At 38.3% G+C, this 17,378-nt stretch overlaps 1 protein-coding gene across 1 annotated transcript in view; it reads right to left on the bottom strand.

Moving 5' to 3' along the window:
- The window catches only part of SVOPL (SVOP like), a 59,623-nt gene that overhangs the window by 29,626 nt on the left and 12,619 nt on the right, over positions 1–17,378 (bottom strand). The window contains exons 5-8 of the mRNA XM_078149890.1: positions 12,415–12,539; positions 10,773–10,836; positions 8,538–8,663; positions 5,622–5,750 (exon numbers count right to left, since the gene is read on the bottom strand). Coding sequence (XP_078006016.1) covers positions 5,622–5,750; positions 8,538–8,663; positions 10,773–10,836; positions 12,415–12,539 — 444 coding nt within the window. The remainder of the gene's footprint in view (positions 1–5,621; positions 5,751–8,537; positions 8,664–10,772; positions 10,837–12,414; positions 12,540–17,378) is intronic.

Here is a 17,378-nt window from a genome sequence, read left to right as displayed (position 1 = left end):
TGGAGTTTTGTCCGGAGGTCTCTGAAGCAGCTGTATTTTCAGGTACGATACAAATTACCACACGTGGGGTGGAGGTAGAGTGTGTACTGTGAGAAAAGGAAGGATTGCCGTCTGCTCTCATCTGCTAAGGGTTAAGGAGCTCCAAAGGAAGCAGGAACAACAAACCTGACAACATAGGACTCTGAATAGGAACAGGAGGAGGACGTTGAAGGGCGAAGGCTGACAGCTACCAAGGGAACTAGCTATAGGAAAAACCCTAAGCGTTGGTCCCCATTACAATAAATTTTTCTGAGCGGTACAGAAAGGAAAGAGTCTTATCTTATCTCCCTGAAAATCAGATTTTGGTATTCCCTGGATCAGCATAAACCTACATATGGTTCCAATTTTTAAATGTCTAGGGAAGAGAGAAAAAAATGTGCTGGGAGGTAGCCTTCTCTGGGCTTTCTTGATGCGCAGATAGCTTTAGAGCAGTGCATTGACATGAAAGGACAATTCCATTTGAGCTCTGCCTGACCAACACTGTTCTTTTCTATGAGCTCTGATATGAGTTATAGATTTCACTTGAACGATATATATGTAAAACAAGAGGTACCTTCCTCAGATACTAGCCCTCGAAAAGTTATATTGAAAGCATTCTGTGGGTCAACACCCACACAAAACCATAGCTTATAAGCCCTCAGCAACACTTTTACCAGCCAGAATACATATGTTAAACAAAAAGACATTAATTAAATAATTTAACTATTAAAGTGATAAGAAAAGATACCCCAATAGATACATGGGATATATTCTCCTATAGGGTAGGAGAGCACCACGGGGGGAGGGCACACATGCCCAGAAATATGCATGGAAGGCCATGGCTATATGGAACACTTCTGGCCAAGGAACATATGTGAAGAGGCACATGCCAGGGCACTTGTATGTGTGTGTGGCTAGGGAAACTCACACACCTCCTGCGTTAGAGGGCTGCTGAGGTATTTTGGTGATGTTTTTATGCAGCTTTATGCTGGGTATTCCATCTCTACTGGACTCATACTCGCCATTTTTCTCTTTGCCACCATCTCCAACAACTTAGGTCTTTAGGGCCATTTAATAGACTCTTAGTTCCCCATTTGTTAAGCCAGACCAAGGTATTCTATTAGAACATAAAGTCTACTCTTTTAACAACCTATGTCTGGTGTTAAAGTCTCTAATCCAAGACAACTATTTGACTTAAGTTTAGAAATTCCTTATAACTCAAATATAAACGTTAACAGGGATTTTGTGCCCTCCCAAACTAATTTTGGGGGGTTCTGTTAAAAGAAATCAGAGGTATGTGTAAACTGGGGGCACACCAGTGGGAAGATCTTCAACTGATGTGCAAACGAAGTTGAGCAAGAACAAAGGCTAATTGAAAAGATCAAGGCCATTGCCCTCTAATTTCCTGGTCCATATTTCTGCCTTTAAATCCCAGTGTGTGACATTCATGCATGTCTGCCAATGACAAAGCCCTTTGACTTTATGCTCTGTTTTAGTCAGCACACACACTGAAAATAAATAAATTAAATAAATAAATGAAAATAAATAAATTTGTTCATGGTTTGAGTCTTGTTAACCCAAACACTTGTAAAAGGAGTTTCCAACTAGAGGCAGACAAGGCTGTCAAATAGTATATTTTATTTTATTTGGGCCAATGAGCCAGAGAAGTGAAAGTTCCCCCCAAAGGGGAACTTTATTCAGGACCTTTAGTGAGGAGGAAGACTCAGACACAAAAATTACATTATGAATATGGCAAAATCCGTCTTTGATTGTCCCAGATTCTTTGTTTTATTCTCTTTCCCCATCCCCAAGGTGCCACCCCTCTCAGGCACTCAGTGTACTTCTTTCTGCTATTAAACATCTTCCCTGCAAAGGATCAAAAATTCCTACACACTTAGATATAAAAGATGGATGAAGTGGAAAATATTAGTCCTTGAATGTATTGGCATATTGACAGTCATGAAAGTCTCAATGTAAAAGGATGGCCAGTGGTCAGATTTCAAGGAGCCATTCAGTCAGTGAAAGATCTATTTCTTGCAGCATAGCTTTCCAATATTCCTGAAATCATACCACATAGGGCAGTACCCACTGCTCTTCTCCAGGAGGGGGATGGGGCCAACAGAAGTTGGATACAGTAGAGAGGAAACTTTATTTCCCTCTCCCCTCACCCAACTTCATTCAGTTATCAAAGAATTCAGATTCAGGAAGACTTGAATTCAAATCCTGCCTCAAACAATAGCTACATTAACCTAGATTACTTAATCTCCAGCCACTTACTGTCTTCTAAGCTTCAGACAAGTCTCTGGACCTGTTTAGGTTGAAGTCACAATTGACATGCCTCTCATATGGGCTCTTATGGCCTGTTAAATGACATGCTGCTCCCAGAGGCTTGGCATCATAGAAAATACTTGGTTTTGTGGACATTAATTTCCCCCAAGAACATACTAATGTAAGCGTCGAGCACTGTATAACCCCAGTGTTGTAAGACATGGACCGTTCTCATATTACAGGCGTCTAACAGTACAGAGAAAAAAACATACCTTACAGTGTGAAACTCAAATAAAAATGGTGGCCCCTCAAGCATACAGAAGGATCCTGTACCACAAAGTGACTTAGAAAACCACATTAACCATTATCTATGTTCTATTTTGATTTTATATATTTTGTTGAATATTCCCCATGTATAATTTAATCTGGTTCCTGAGGGAGAGGTGAGGGCAACAATGCAGCGAATTTGACATTCTGCCCTACATCACCACATATATACAAGGGGCGTGATCTGACCAGCAAGATAACTACACCTGGAGTCAAGTCTAGAGTCAAGTATTTTGAGTACACAGAAATAGTTATGGGGTACGGGAAGTATATAGTGTGACAGAGTAGGGGGTACAGCTAGGTAGCACATGGATAGAGCACCAGCCCTGGATTCAGGAGGACCTGAGTTCAAATCTGGCCTCAGACACATAACACTTACTAGCTGTGTGACCCTGGGCAAGTCACTTAACCCCACTGCCTAGCCAAAAAAAAAAAAAGTAGAGTAGGGGAAGGTCCAGCTGTGAACTGGGCATCCCTAAATAGTGCAGCGTCCCAAACGCAGACCTGACTTTTTGGCAAAGAGTTTTACTGTATTACAAAATGTAATATTAACAGAAGGCCTGGAGGTCGGAACTAAGATGGTGGATTAGAAGCGATCAGCTGAACTCTCTCAACATTGCCCTCCAAACAACTTTAAAATAACACCGCAAATCAAATTTTGCAGCACAGCCAACAACAGGTCAGGATGAAATCATTCTGGAGAACAATTTGGAAGTAGGCCCAAAAGGCTGCAAAAGTGTGAAGGTCTAAAAGCTGTTTTTTGGGGTTTGTGTTTTTTTTTTTGTCTAGGCAATGGGGTTAAGTGACTTGCCCAGGGTCACACAGCTAGTAAGTGTTATGTGTCTGAGGCCAGATTTGAACTCAGGTCCACCTGAATCCAAGGCCAGTGCTCTATCCACTGCACCGCCTAGCTGCCCCTTGAAGATCTATATCCTAAACAGATCAAAGAAAAAGGATCTATATGTAAAAAATATATATATTTATAGCAGTTCCTTCTGTGGTGACAAAAATTGGAATTACAAGTCATTCCCCAATTGCTAAATGGTTAAATGATATGAACAGGCAGTTCTCAGATGAAGAAATGAAAGCCATCTATAGCCATATGAAAAATGCTCTAAATCACTACTGATTAGAGAAATGCAAATCAAAACAACTCTGAGGTACCACATCACACCAGCAGATTGGCCATGATGACAAAACAGGAAAATGATAAATGTTGGAGAAGATGTGGGAAAATTGGAACACTAATGCATTGTTGGTGGAGTTGTGAAATGATCCAACCATTTTGGAGAGCGATTTGGAACTATGCCCAAAGGGCTATAAAAATGTGCATACCCTTTGACCCAGCAATAGCACTTCTAGGGCTATATCCCATAGAGATCATACAAATGGAAAAAGGACCCACATGTACAAAAATATTTATAGCAGTAGTTCTTATTGTGGTAGCAAAGAATTGGAAATTGAGGGGATGCCCATCACTTATACCCAATTGCCACACACACACACACACACACACACACACACACACACACAGAGAAAAGAAATTAGGCAGAAAGCATGTGGCTAATATTGACATTAACTGAACTTCAGATACCTGCTGCAAATATGCACCAAACACCATGCTACAAAAACACACCAAGAGAAATACACAAATAGACAATCCATGCTAAAGGCCAAATAGTGAATGCGAAAGTCTTACCTAAATTTGGTCCTCTAATGGGTTCTCTAATTTCTCTAAATGAAAGACATTTATTTGCTAATAATAATCACCGATGGCATGAGCAAGGGCCACAAATAAATTGCCTTTGAAAATAGAGCCTTAAATGGAAATAGATTTGCGTAATTTGTTATTTGTATTTCATGCTGTGGCTATTAGCTTGAGCCAAAGCCCAAGAGGAAACATGACCTTTGTCTGTTTTATGGGTAAGTGGAGCCCACATAGCCAGATCTCCATAGTACCAAAACAACCAATTGGTCAATCAATTTAATGAAAAAATTAGTCAGATTGTTTGGTGTAAAGTAATCAAAACAATCAGACTGAATTTTCCACTTTTCTATCAGTTCTGTCAGAGGCAAGCAGATACGATTACAAATATGCTGAACTCCATTTATTAAAAAATGGCTCTCAGAGGCAGCTAGGTGGTACAGTGGATAGAGCTCCAGCCTTGGAGTCAGGAGGACCCCGAGTTCAAACTGGCCTCAGACCCTTGACACTTACTAGTTGCGTGACCCTGGACAAGTCACTTAACCCCAATTGCCTCACCAAAAAGGGAAAAAAAAAAGGTAAACAGTCTCTGCCCTCAGGGAGTTTACAGTCTAATGGGGGAGACAATATGGTAAATTACAATATGGTAAATTTTCAGTGTCAGCATTTAGACCTTCAAATTAGCTAATGATACAAATTAAGACTTTGGCTCAGATTCCTTAAGAACCTGGCCAATAGCTCACAAATGTCAATTCCTTAAGAATCTGGCCAATATGGCAAATCTTTAATAATAAACCTTGACTCTGGTCAGAAAAAAAAAATGGTTCTCCTATAACATTAAGTCTTAAACTGCTTAGGGACAGTATTAGGAAACAAAGATAAGGAAAAGTCAAATCTGATTCACACACACAACATCCCCCCCCAAACAAAACCCCTCAACTTTTTTTTTTGTTTCTTTTTGATAAGGCAATAGGGGTTAAGTGACTTGCCTAGGGTCACACAGCTAGTAAGTGTCAAGTGTCTGAGGCCAGATTTGAACTCAGGTCCTTCTGATTCCAAGGCCAGAGTTCTATCCACTGTGCCACCTAACAGCCCCAACTCCTCAATTCTTTACCCTCTATCCAGACCCTGGAATTTTCCAGCAGGATGAATTAGTCATATTGTCTAGGATAGACTCAATTGTTATGTTTTCTCATAATTCCATTCCAAAAGGCAGTGAACTTTCTGACAGTGCAAATTGGGTCACATTTCAAGGCAATCTCTACGTCAGACTTGGGAGAAGACACTGAGCTTGAACACATACAGAGGCAGGTTCCACCAGCTTTCCCTCTGGCATAACTGATCGGTTCATTCGGGCGATGCGCTCCAAAGTAGCCACAGCAGCCTGGGTGTTCCCAGTGGAGACATTAAATCGAGCCGATTCAGGAATGAACTGCCGATAGACATGTTGCAGTGAGAAAGGGTCATCATCCATCATCTGTTTTGTATCATTAAGAAATAGGACTATTTTCCCCATGTAAAATGAACTTTCCCTTCCAAATCATTAAAGTGTCTCTTGTGGATCTTTTCCATTAAGGAGTTTCCTGATACAGGAAAAGAATAAAGCCAGAGAGAGGCACGTGGGAGGGCAAGTCAAATTTCCAGATGGCACAAGCCTGGCAGGGATAACTACTATACTAAATGACAGCAGTAAGCTTTATTGAATATGACCTCAACAGGCTGTAATGCTGGGCTGAAGCCAGAAAGATAAACTGCAAAGGAAGTAAACAAAATCCAATATTTAGGTTTTTTAAATTCAACTGTACAAGCCAAAGATGGGGGACACCTGGCTTGGCAGCAGTTCACTTGACAGAAAGCTGAATATGAATCAATGTCATGACATGGCTGGTAAAAAGAGCTAATGATATCTTAGACTGCATTAGCACATGCCTAGTGTCCCAATCATGGGAAATGATAGTCCCTCTGTGCTTGGCACATGTCACATCACATCTGGAGTGCACCATTCAAATTTTGGCCCCATATTTTCAGCACCGATGAGCTGTCTCTTCGTCTTACACCGAATTAAGGGGAGTAAGATGCTTACAGGTTTAGAAACCATGTCATGAAGAATGGCTGAAGGAACTGGAGACATGAGGTTATTTAAGGTTTATTTTTCTAAGTAGTGAAAATAACTTTAAACATCAATATATAAATTTATAACTATTTATACTTGAAAATGAATTTAAATAAATAAAAATAGCCATATCAATTAATCAGTTACTCCTCCTATGTTTCCTTCCATTTTCTTCAACCATCATTTTCTTCTAAACAGTGTAGACACTGTCTAGTTTCAGCTTCCTCTGTTCCCCATTATTTTATGTCTTTCCACACTAATCAATATATTTCATATTTGTTATCTCATTTGCATTCTAGTATTTCATTCCCTCGATATGCCACAGTTTATTGAATCACTTATTTAGACTGATTCAAAGTTTGTTAATTTTCCCCCAGTGACAAACAATGCTACTAAAAATATCTTCAAACAGATGGCTTTTTTTTCTTATTGACTATATCCTTAGGGTACTTTACTAAAGATGCTTAACTTCGAGAAAGGAAGGCTTAAGGGGGAATGATTGTTGTCTTTAAATATTTTAAGAAATTTGTCTCGTGTAGAAGGAGAACACCTTGCCTCCTATTTTACTGGAAAAAAAAAAAGACTGAGTTCTTTTGTCAAGAGCTCCCTTTTCTCCCTTCTTCCTCATCTCTTCCTTCATCCCAAGGCCAACCCTCTCTGTATGCACAAATGATCCCATGCCAACCTGTCTCCTCCAACCAATTGCCCCCCACTATCCTCCCTACTCTCTCACTTATCTTCATGTCTACTGGCTACTTCCTTACTGCCTACAGACATTCCCTTATCTCCCCCATCCTCAAAAAACTCTCACCTGATCCATCCATTCCCACTTACTATCATCCCATCTCTCTCATACCTTTTGTTGCTGAACTTTTTAAAAACATATTTTATTTTTCCCCCAATTACATGTTAAAACAATTTTTAAACATTTTTTAAAGTTTTCAGTTCCAAATTCTATCCCTCCCTTCCTCCACTCCTTGAGACAGTAAACAATCAGATATAGGTTATACGTGGGCAATCATGTAAAACATTTCTATATTCGTCATTTTGTATAAGAAGACTCGAATAAAAGAAAAAGAATCAAAGAAAGTGAAAACTAGAGTCCTTCAGTCTGTATTCAAACAACATCAGTTCCTTCGCTAGAGGTGGATAGTATGTCTCACTATTAGTCCTTTGGGATTGTCTTGGATTGTTGTATTGCTGAGAATTGTTGCCAAACTTTTTGAGAAGGCTGTCTCCACTTCCTCTTCTCTCACTCTCATCTTAACTCCCTATGGGTCTGGCTTTCCACCTAATCTTTCAACTGAATCTGTTCTCTCCAAAGTTACAAATGATCTCTTAATGGCCAAATCCAATGGCTTTTTCTCAGTCTTCATCCTTCTTGACCTCTCTGCAATCTTTGACACTGTCAGTCACCCTCTTCTCCTTGATACAGTCTTCTTTCTAGATTTTCAAGTTCTTACCCTCTTGGTTTTCCTTCTTCTACCTGTCTGATCACTCCCAAGCCTCCCTTTACTGGACCTTCATCTAAGTCATGCCTCTTTACTGTTTCCCCAAACAAGACATTCCCTGTCCTGACTACAAGCACTTTCATTGACTGTCCTTCATGCATGGAATTCTCCCTCATCTCCCCCTCCTGACCTGCCTCACTTCTTTCAAGACCCAAGTAAAATTCCATCTTCTACAGGAATGTTTCTGCAATTTCTCAATTCTAAATCACCTTCTTTGGGACTTAGTTCCCTCATCTGTAAAATAGAGTTGGACCAGATAGCCTCTTAGCTTCCTTTCAGCTTTAACTCTATGATGATCCCTTTCTACTCTAAATCTATGCAGCCAAGTATTGCAGATATAAGTGATCAGATGAGATTTATTAGGGACAGGCCAGAGTAAGGTACAGTTAATCAGAGAAGGCTTCCAATGGAAATAGTACTGAATCCTAGTTTAAAGGAGGCAGTAGGTATGAATGGATAGAGAGGATAAGCATAGTACTCTAGGTATTGGTAGGGGCTGGTGAAGCATGAGAGGAACGAGAAATGTGTTTAAGGGTAATGAAGTAGCTGGTCTGGCAGCAGCTGAGAACCTAGTGACCTAGACAGCTACCCTCACCTTGAAGGCCAGGATGAGTATGATGCCAGGAATGGAAGCAATACGAATAAGCCAGCGCCAACCAATGGTTGGGTTGACCACTGATGCCAACCCGATGATTAGCAAAGAACCAGCAAGCCAGAAAACCTAATCAATGAAAAAATAAAAAGGGTTAAAGACAACAGAAATCAAAGGTGCTTAATTAATTAATTATAGCATTTTCTCTCCCAAAGATCTGGTCTGAGAATTTTATCAACAGGAGCAATCCAATCATCAGTGACGTCCTTAGGGGTTTTGAGAGCCCTCTGTCAACAGTAATCAACAGCTTGATAACCTGACATACTGTCTCCAGCACTAAGGGCCAGGCATCAGGAGATCTAGGTCATAGTACAAGTTCTGCCATTACATTGAGGCTTCCTGAGCCTCAAATTTCCTCATCCAAAGAATTTTCCAACAATCTGTGGTTTCATTCTCTTTAGCTATTCTTTCCACTGATACAGACTGCAACCACTCTGTGATCTGATCCCCATTCTACACAGGAAGAAACTAAGGCAGACAGATTAAATGACTTATGCAGGATCACACAGTTAATAAGTGTTTGAGGCTGTATTTAAACTCAGATCTTCCTGACTCCAAACCCGGCTCTCTCTCCACTCTGCCACCTAGCTGCCTCAGATTCTAAGATTACCTTCCCATATATTCTATATACATAGTTATTTACATCTTGCCTCCTCCATTAGAATGTTATTTTCTTGAAGGCAAAGACCGTGTTTTTTGCCTTTCTTTATATCTTATATTATAGCTTATCACAGTGCCGGGCACATAGTAAGTTATATCACAGATATAATTTATCACAGTGCTAGGCACATAGTAAGCAGCTGATAAATGTTTATTGATTTAAAAAATTAGAACTATCCTTTAAAAAAAAAGTGACAGAACTGTGTGTCTTTTGACCCAGCCACACCACTACTGGACATATACTCCAAACACAGAGAGAGTAAGGTCTCTTATATATATGAATAATTAGAGTGGTACTTTTTTTAGTAACAAAAAACAAAAACAAAAACCCCTGGAAACAAAGTGGGTGTACATTGATTGGGGGATGGCCAAAGAAAATGTGGCATGTGAATGGATTGGAACGTGCCTCATAAAATGGAGAAAAGGAAGGGGCAGCTAGGTGGCGCAGTGGATAGACCACTGGCCCTGAAGTCAGGAGGACCTGAGTTCAAATCCAGCCTTAGACCAAATATTTGACACTTACTAGCTGTGTGACCCTGGGCAAGTCACTTAACTCCAATTACTTAAAAAAAAGGTGAAGAAGAAGAATTCAGAGAAATCTAAGAAGACTTGATTGACCTGAGTAAACAGAAACAAAAAAAAAAATTATGAGCAATGGCTACAATAACAAAAAGGAAAACAACATTAAAAAATTATCAGAACGCACAACACTGCAATGGCCAATCCTGACTCCAGAGGACTAAAGGTAAAAGGAATCTCTCATTTCAGGAGAGAGGAGGTAAGCTGTGGGTACAGAATGAGGCATACATTGAGAGATACAGTCAGTATCTGTTTTGCTTAACTGTATTTCTACATTACAAAGGGAAGTGAGATGTATTTGTAGGGATGGAATGTTGGGAAATGACATTAATATAAAAGAAGCATCAGCAAAAAAACTTTTTAAAAAGAAATAGGAAAATAAGTTAAATTTTAGTTTAATGGATACATTTTCACAGAAATAGTATGAATCAAGTTTTTTTTTTAAATCATTGGTCAGTCAGCCAGAAAATAACTTCTCTGATTTGCATTATATAATTTATTTTGAATAGTAATTATTGTTCATTTCATCTCTAGCCATATTTTTCTTTGGCAAGTTTAAGATAGAAAATCAACTTTGGATTTTAATTTGGATTTAAATATGTCCATTGTTATTCATTAACCAAATAAAACATTTCTATGACAGACAAAAAAGAATGCAATGCAAATCAGGACTAGTTGCTTTTTACTTCATGCATGCAATTTATATCTTTTCACTTTACATCAAAGGATCTATTGAGGTATGGGTTGGGCTAGAGAGGCTCTGAAATGATAAAATGCCGTTTATGTGATATTAATTTTTTAAAAATTATTAAGCACCTACTGTATGCCTAGCAAGGCACTGACCTAGGCACAAGGTATACAAAGACAAAAATTCAACAGTCTCCACTCAAGTAAGTCTTCCCTGCCTTCAATTTCTATAGAATTTCTACTTAACTTTACCTGAGATAAGGGCAGCATGTAACCTCTGTATTTTGTGGGCAAAAATTCTGTTTTTATGATGAGTCTAAAAAGAAAATAAAAAAGGATTTTGTATTCAGCAAATTCTGATTTTTTTTACATTTTTCTTCACAAAAGGGGCTACCAAATCCCAGAGAAATCAAGAGGTATATATCAAAATTGTTGATGTATCAATATATCAATTACTAATATATCAATAACTGTTACATGTCCTAATACTGACTATTGCCTAGAGTAGGGAAGTAAAATTTGTTAAGTCAAGCAATCTATTTCTTTGTAACTTTTGTTCTCAATGTTATTTATTCAATTTAAACACTCAACTTTAATGTTATTGGTAAACAATGATGATATTATTAGCAATAAACCCATCACCTTACATTTACATAACAACCATGTGAGATAGACATAGGGTAGGTATACCTATTTAGTGAATAAGGAAATGGAGAATCAGGATTCTAGTGACTTGCTCAAGGTCACACAGCTAGTAAAAAGGGAAAGATGGGAACAGTAAGTACTCAGGTCTTCTAACCCCCTATCCAGGGCATCATCATCATAGCCTTAATAATGAATAATAATAGCATAATAGAGCTTCAAGTAGAGGTGTGTTGGCAAATATTTAACAACCAGCTCTCTGAAAACACAACACACTTAGATTTAATTGCATGATTAACAATGTCTCCATCACCTGCTTCAGTTCAGAGACTCAACAAAACAATAAAGCAGGCCCTGCTTTGTACCGTTCACCAGTTTCCAAAGTGTAAATGCTCACACTGAAAAGTTAACATTTGGCTCTGAAGAGCCGGTAAGAGCTGGATCCAGCACACCCCTGGCTTGAAGGATTGCAAAGCACTTTACAAATATTATTTCATTTTATCCTTATAACAACCTTGGGAGGTACATACTATTGTTATCTCCATTTTATAGAAGAGGAAACTGAGGCAGGCAAAAAGTTACTTGCCCAGAGTCCCGTAGCTAATAAGTGTATGATGCCAGATTTGAACCCAAGCTTTCCTGACTCTGGGGTCAGCACTTTATACACTGTGTTACTTATCCTACATTGCCTCTCGAAAATATTTGCCGAAATTGACTCTCTGATATGAAATGTAACATTTGTGGAGTTTGAATAGATCAGCAAATATTCAGGTAGGAATTTAGGAGAGGCCACACTGGAATGGGCAGTTGCTTTGATAGAGGCAGAGAAATCACAAGTTCAAGCAAGGACCATCTGGAGAAGAGGAAGCAAGGTTAAACTTGAGATTAGCAAGAATGTACCACTGGGTAGCAGGAAAGCCCCAATCCCTGCATGTGTGGGTCAATCATACACCATGCCTCCCCTGATGATGGTGGGCCAGCTTTTAAGAAGGTCAGAGCCTGTGATGTTCAGACTTAAATATAGCCCAAGCTACATTTCTTGTAGAAGGGATTATTCTCCTTTGCTACCCCCTAAGCACATGCTTATGGGCCATTTCTTTTAGTTTTTTCTTTCAAAAAAGGAAATTTGAAATCTGAGAAACAAAGTATAATTGAGGCAGAATGAATCAATTTCATCATTGCTGATCATCATTAACACTAGCATGTTTACAAATGGACATTTTCCCTGATGTGGTAGAAATGAAATATTTACCCTTGTGCGTGTCCCGACACACCACAGCCCACCATAGTCCGCAAAAAGACAAACCAGATGTATGATGGGGAAAAGGAGGTCAAGAGGGAAAAATATGCTCCCCAGAGGAAAGAGATCAGCAAAATCTGAAGGCAAAACATAAAGAAACAAACAAAAAAAAGAAATTATTAGTGAATTCAGTTCAGATGTACAAATTCATTTTCTGACAGTGTGCATAAAATGTTTAACATCTGGATGCTTTCAGAGAGGCAGGCATTTGGTATAGAAATTTCATTTGAAAGGGACCCTGGAGACCTCTAGTTTAAGTCCATCTTTTTATACATGAGGAATTAGAGTATAAAAGGTAAAATGATTCACCAGAGACAAGTGACTGGGGTCTATCATCACAAAACAAATTAATGGTAGATCAAAAACTAAAACCCAGGTCATCTTTCTCTTCATTATATCTCTGCAGCTTTTGATATCTTAGAGGATCAAATAACAATTATAACACCTCTTAATTTAGTATAGCCATGATCTCACCACACTGTAGCTAAACTTTATGTATTAGATACTCCCTCCCTAGATGAAGGTCTTAAACTTTCCACGTTTCCATTAATGATCTTCATGAATTGCTGTGGGTGGGAAGAAGTCTCCACCTGCTGGTAACCTTCTATGTTCCAAGAACTTAGCTTGACTTTCTGGTGCTTGGATACCAGGCACACAATCCATCACCAAGTTTGGGTTTTGACTCTTAGAAACTGTCAGAGCTTATACTCTACAAGTATAGTTGGAAAGAACTCAGGATTTTCATAAAGGATTACTAGCTATATAACACTCTGAATTTTTGAAGGCTTTGGCCAGTAGAGCAAAAACTTTGAGTATGGTCCTGATGACAGCATGTGTCAAATGTCAAAGAGCAATCAAGTTAAGTGGGGAAAGATATCACCAATAGTGTGGCTTCCAGGTTATAACTTCTATGGTCATGGCGATCCTCAAAATAGATAAAAAGTACAAAATGGCCCTCAGTCCAGTTTGGACCCTTTCCACTTTCTGTGACAGTGGTGGAAGGAAGGTAGAGGATGCAAAAATCACTTTATTTTTAGACCACTTACAAAGAGTGATATGACTGCTGGTCATCAAAATGTGAAATCTTTATCCAATGACCAACAAGTTGATAACTGGCTGGAAGAAGTAAACAACATCCATTTTAATCTCACTAAAAGTGAGACTAGGAGACATTAAGAAGCTGAGCATGAATGGAAGGCTGTGTCTGAGGTCTTCCACAGAAAGACAAATAAAGGAGCTATTGCATTCGATCTTCTCATAAGCATATTTGGCCAACTTGCTTTACAATGCTTATGATGAACATAAGCCAAAATATTACCATGAAGATAATTGAAGCTTATGTGCTAATACCTGTTTAAGAAAATAAGGTGGTAGAGAAATAGTACAGGGAACTTCACAAAGTCTTCCCAACTTAGATCTTGGACTTCATTGTAAAGATGGGCAGACAAGAGGATGGTGAAAAATAAATTGGAAAATATGCCTCAGGATTAAATAACAAAAGAAGTTAAAGGTTTACAAATTATTCAGGAGCCTTACAAGCGTATCACGAATATTTTCTCTAAGAAGAGTTTGAAGGTGTTGTCATAAGCCTTGAATGCCGTGGCAAATGATATAGATCAAATCGTAATAAAGAAGAAATGACTGGTTACCAACATGGGAACCATTTTTGAATTGGTTTACCTGTGTATAGTCAGATCCTAGATGAGTTAGAGAAAAGATACTAATTTATACTAATGGGGGGGAGGATAAAAATAAGAGAAGATGATAACAGCTCTAATCTGATTTATTCAAACAAGTTACTGACTCTGAAAGTGGAAAACAGACAAATGTTAAGATACTGACTCATCGTCATTAATCTCCTCACCAAAGACTGCTACCAAGCAAAAGCAATGCTATGTTAGAGTACAAGCTCATATGCAAAACATGATGGTAAAAGGACAATAGAAAATTATAACTATACTGACTCATAAAACAGCAAAGAGAAGCAGAGGGAAAAATAAATTTGTAAGAAGCTTAACGTAAGATCCAACTAATACAGATTATCCTAGAATACAACTAAGAGACATAATGAATAGAATCATAGACTTGGAGTCAGCAAATTCAACCTAAATTCAAACACTGCCTCATTCATTTGCTAGCTACATGACCCTGTATAAATCAATTAGACTCGCTGAGCCTCAGTTTCCTAATCTGTAAAATAGGGATAATATTAGCACTTACCTCACATAGTTGTGAGGATTAATAATATACAGAAAGCACATTTCAAACATTAAAATGCTATATAGTTATCTTATTATTATTTAAGAATGCAACTGGAAGATCAACAAATAGACAGAGAACACAACAGATCTGCCAGTGTTCTTTTAGTAATCTATTTTCATCAATAGAAATGAAACCCCCAAACCACATTTAGACACATTTAGACCTAGTGCCCGATGTGCTATGTCAGGAAGTAGAAATGGCTCTTCAAAAGACAAAGTCAAGAAGAATTACTGGACCTGACCGATGCACAGCTTAAATCCATACTGGAGGCAACACAGTTTTAAAGGCATTCATTGATCGATTTTCAAGATATTTTATGTGTGGAAAATTACAAAAGAATGGAAATGATCGTGAATTATGTAGCTGTCAGCAGACAATGAAATCATTTGTCGTTCAGTCAAGTCTGACTCTTTGTGAGACCTCATGAACCATAGCACACCAGGCCCTTCCATCTTCCACTGACTCCCAAAATCTATCCAACCTCACATTCCCTGCTTCCATGATACTATTTATCCATCTTATCCTCCAACCATCCCCTTTTCCTTTTGCTTTCAATCTTTTCTAACAACAGGGTCTTTTCCAATGAGACCTGTCTTTTCATTATGTGGCCAAAGTATTTGTTTCAGCTTCAGTATTTGACCTTCCAAAGAATAGTCTGAATTAAGTCCTTTAAGTATTTCCTTGCTATCCAAGGGACTCTCAAAAGTCTTCTCCAGCATCACAATTTGAAAGCATCAATCCTGCAGCACTCAGTTTTCCTTATAGTCTAACTCTCACTCTCATTTGTTGCTGCTGGAAAAACCATAGCTTTGACTATACAGACGTTTGTTGGCAAGGTGATGTTTCTGCTTTTTAACATGCTTTCTGGATTTGCTATAGCTTTCTTTTCAAGGAGCATCTTTTAATGCTCTTTTAATGGCTACAGTTGCCATCTTCAGTGATCTTTGAGACCAAGAATATAAAATCTGACATTGCTTCCATTTCTTCTCTCTCTATTGGCCAGGAAGTGATGGGACCAGTTACCATGATTTTAGGTTTTTTATATTAAGTTTCAAGCCAAATCTATACTTTCTTCTTTCACCTTCATCAAAAAATTTGTTCTTTACATCATGACTAATGGGAAAATATGCTTAATATGAATATATAAGTAGAGCCTATATCAGATTGCACGCCATCTTGGGAGGGGGAAGAGGGGGGAGAAAAATTTAAAATGCGAAATCTTATGGAAGTGAATGTTGAAAACTAAAAATACATTAATTATTTTAAAAAATAATAGTTGTAAAGCACTTTGCAGAGTACCTGGCACATGGTAAGACTTATACAAACTGATGCTGAGTGAAGTGAGCAGATCTGGAGAACATTGTACACAGTAACAGCAACGTAAGGATCTAAGACAACTCCAAAAGACTCATGATGGAAAATGCTGTCGACAGCCAAAGAAAGAACCATGGAGTCTGAATGCAGATGGAAGCAGACTATTTGCTCTCTTTGTTGTTGTTTTTGTTTTTTTTTTCTAGTGGTTCCTCCTATTGGTTCTCATTCTTCACAACATGACTAAGGTGAAAATATGTTTAATATGAATGTGTATGTAGAACCTATATCAGATTGCATGCCATCTTGGGGAAGGGGGAGGGGGAGGGGAAGGAGGAAAGGGGAAAATTGAAAATTGAAAAGCTTATGGAAGTGAATGTTGAAAACTAAAAATTAATTAATTAATTAATTTTAAAAAAGAAAAGAGAATGTTTGCTATGACCAACAAGTTATCTTGACAAAACTCTTAGTCTCTGCCCTGCTTTATTTTGTATTCCAAGCGCAAACTTGCCTGTTATTCCAGTTATTTTTTGATTTCCTACTTCAGCATTCCAATCCCCCATGATAAATGTGACATCTTTTTTTTGGGGGGGGGTGTTATTTCTAAAAGACCTTGTAGGTCTTCAATTGATCAACTTTGGCCTCTTTTGCAACAATGATTGGAATATATACTTGTATTACTATGATATTGAATGGTGTGCCTTGGATTCGAACAGATATCATTCCGTCATTTTTTGAGATTATAGCCCAGTACTGTTTTTCTTGCCCTTTTATCAACTTAGGGCTACTCCATTTCTTCTAAGGGTTACTTGCCTACAGTTGTATATGTAGTGATCACCTGAATTAAATTCACCTATGCCCATTCATTTAATTCCACTGATATCTAAGATGTCGATGCTTAATCTTTCCACCTCTTGTGTGACCATATTCAGCTTCCCTTGGTTCACAGATTTTAAGCTAAAAGAAATCATTAACAGCTCTCTCAACCCATAGCCCAATTCACATCTCTATAAAAATCTTTGTGTGAATGGTATTCACCTCTATCAAGGGTATCCTTGATGAAAATATCCTAAAGGAAATGATAGAATCTCACAGACAATTTTGTACGGCAGATCAGATTTCTCAGCCACACGTACATGGCTGATTGAGAGGCACAAAGAATATAAGATCTCCTCTGTTTATTATCTGTTCATTAAAAAAAAAAGCTTTTAATTCTACAAAGCACCAAGAATGCAGTAGTGTTCCTATTTTCCCCACATCTTCTCCAACATTTATCATTTTCCAGTTTTGTCATGTTGGCCAATCTGATAGGTGTGGTGTGGTACCTCAGGGTTGTTTTGATT

This window comes from Phascolarctos cinereus, unplaced genomic scaffold, assembly GCF_003287225.1.
Source record: "Phascolarctos cinereus isolate Bilbo 61053 unplaced genomic scaffold, phaCin_HiC Scaffold_1;HRSCAF=81, whole genome shotgun sequence".
In the NCBI taxonomy this organism is placed as follows: Eukaryota; Metazoa; Chordata; class Mammalia; order Diprotodontia; family Phascolarctidae; genus Phascolarctos; species Phascolarctos cinereus.
The sequence above is the reverse complement of the archived record's forward strand: the minus strand, read 5'-3'. Positions and strand labels throughout refer to the sequence as shown.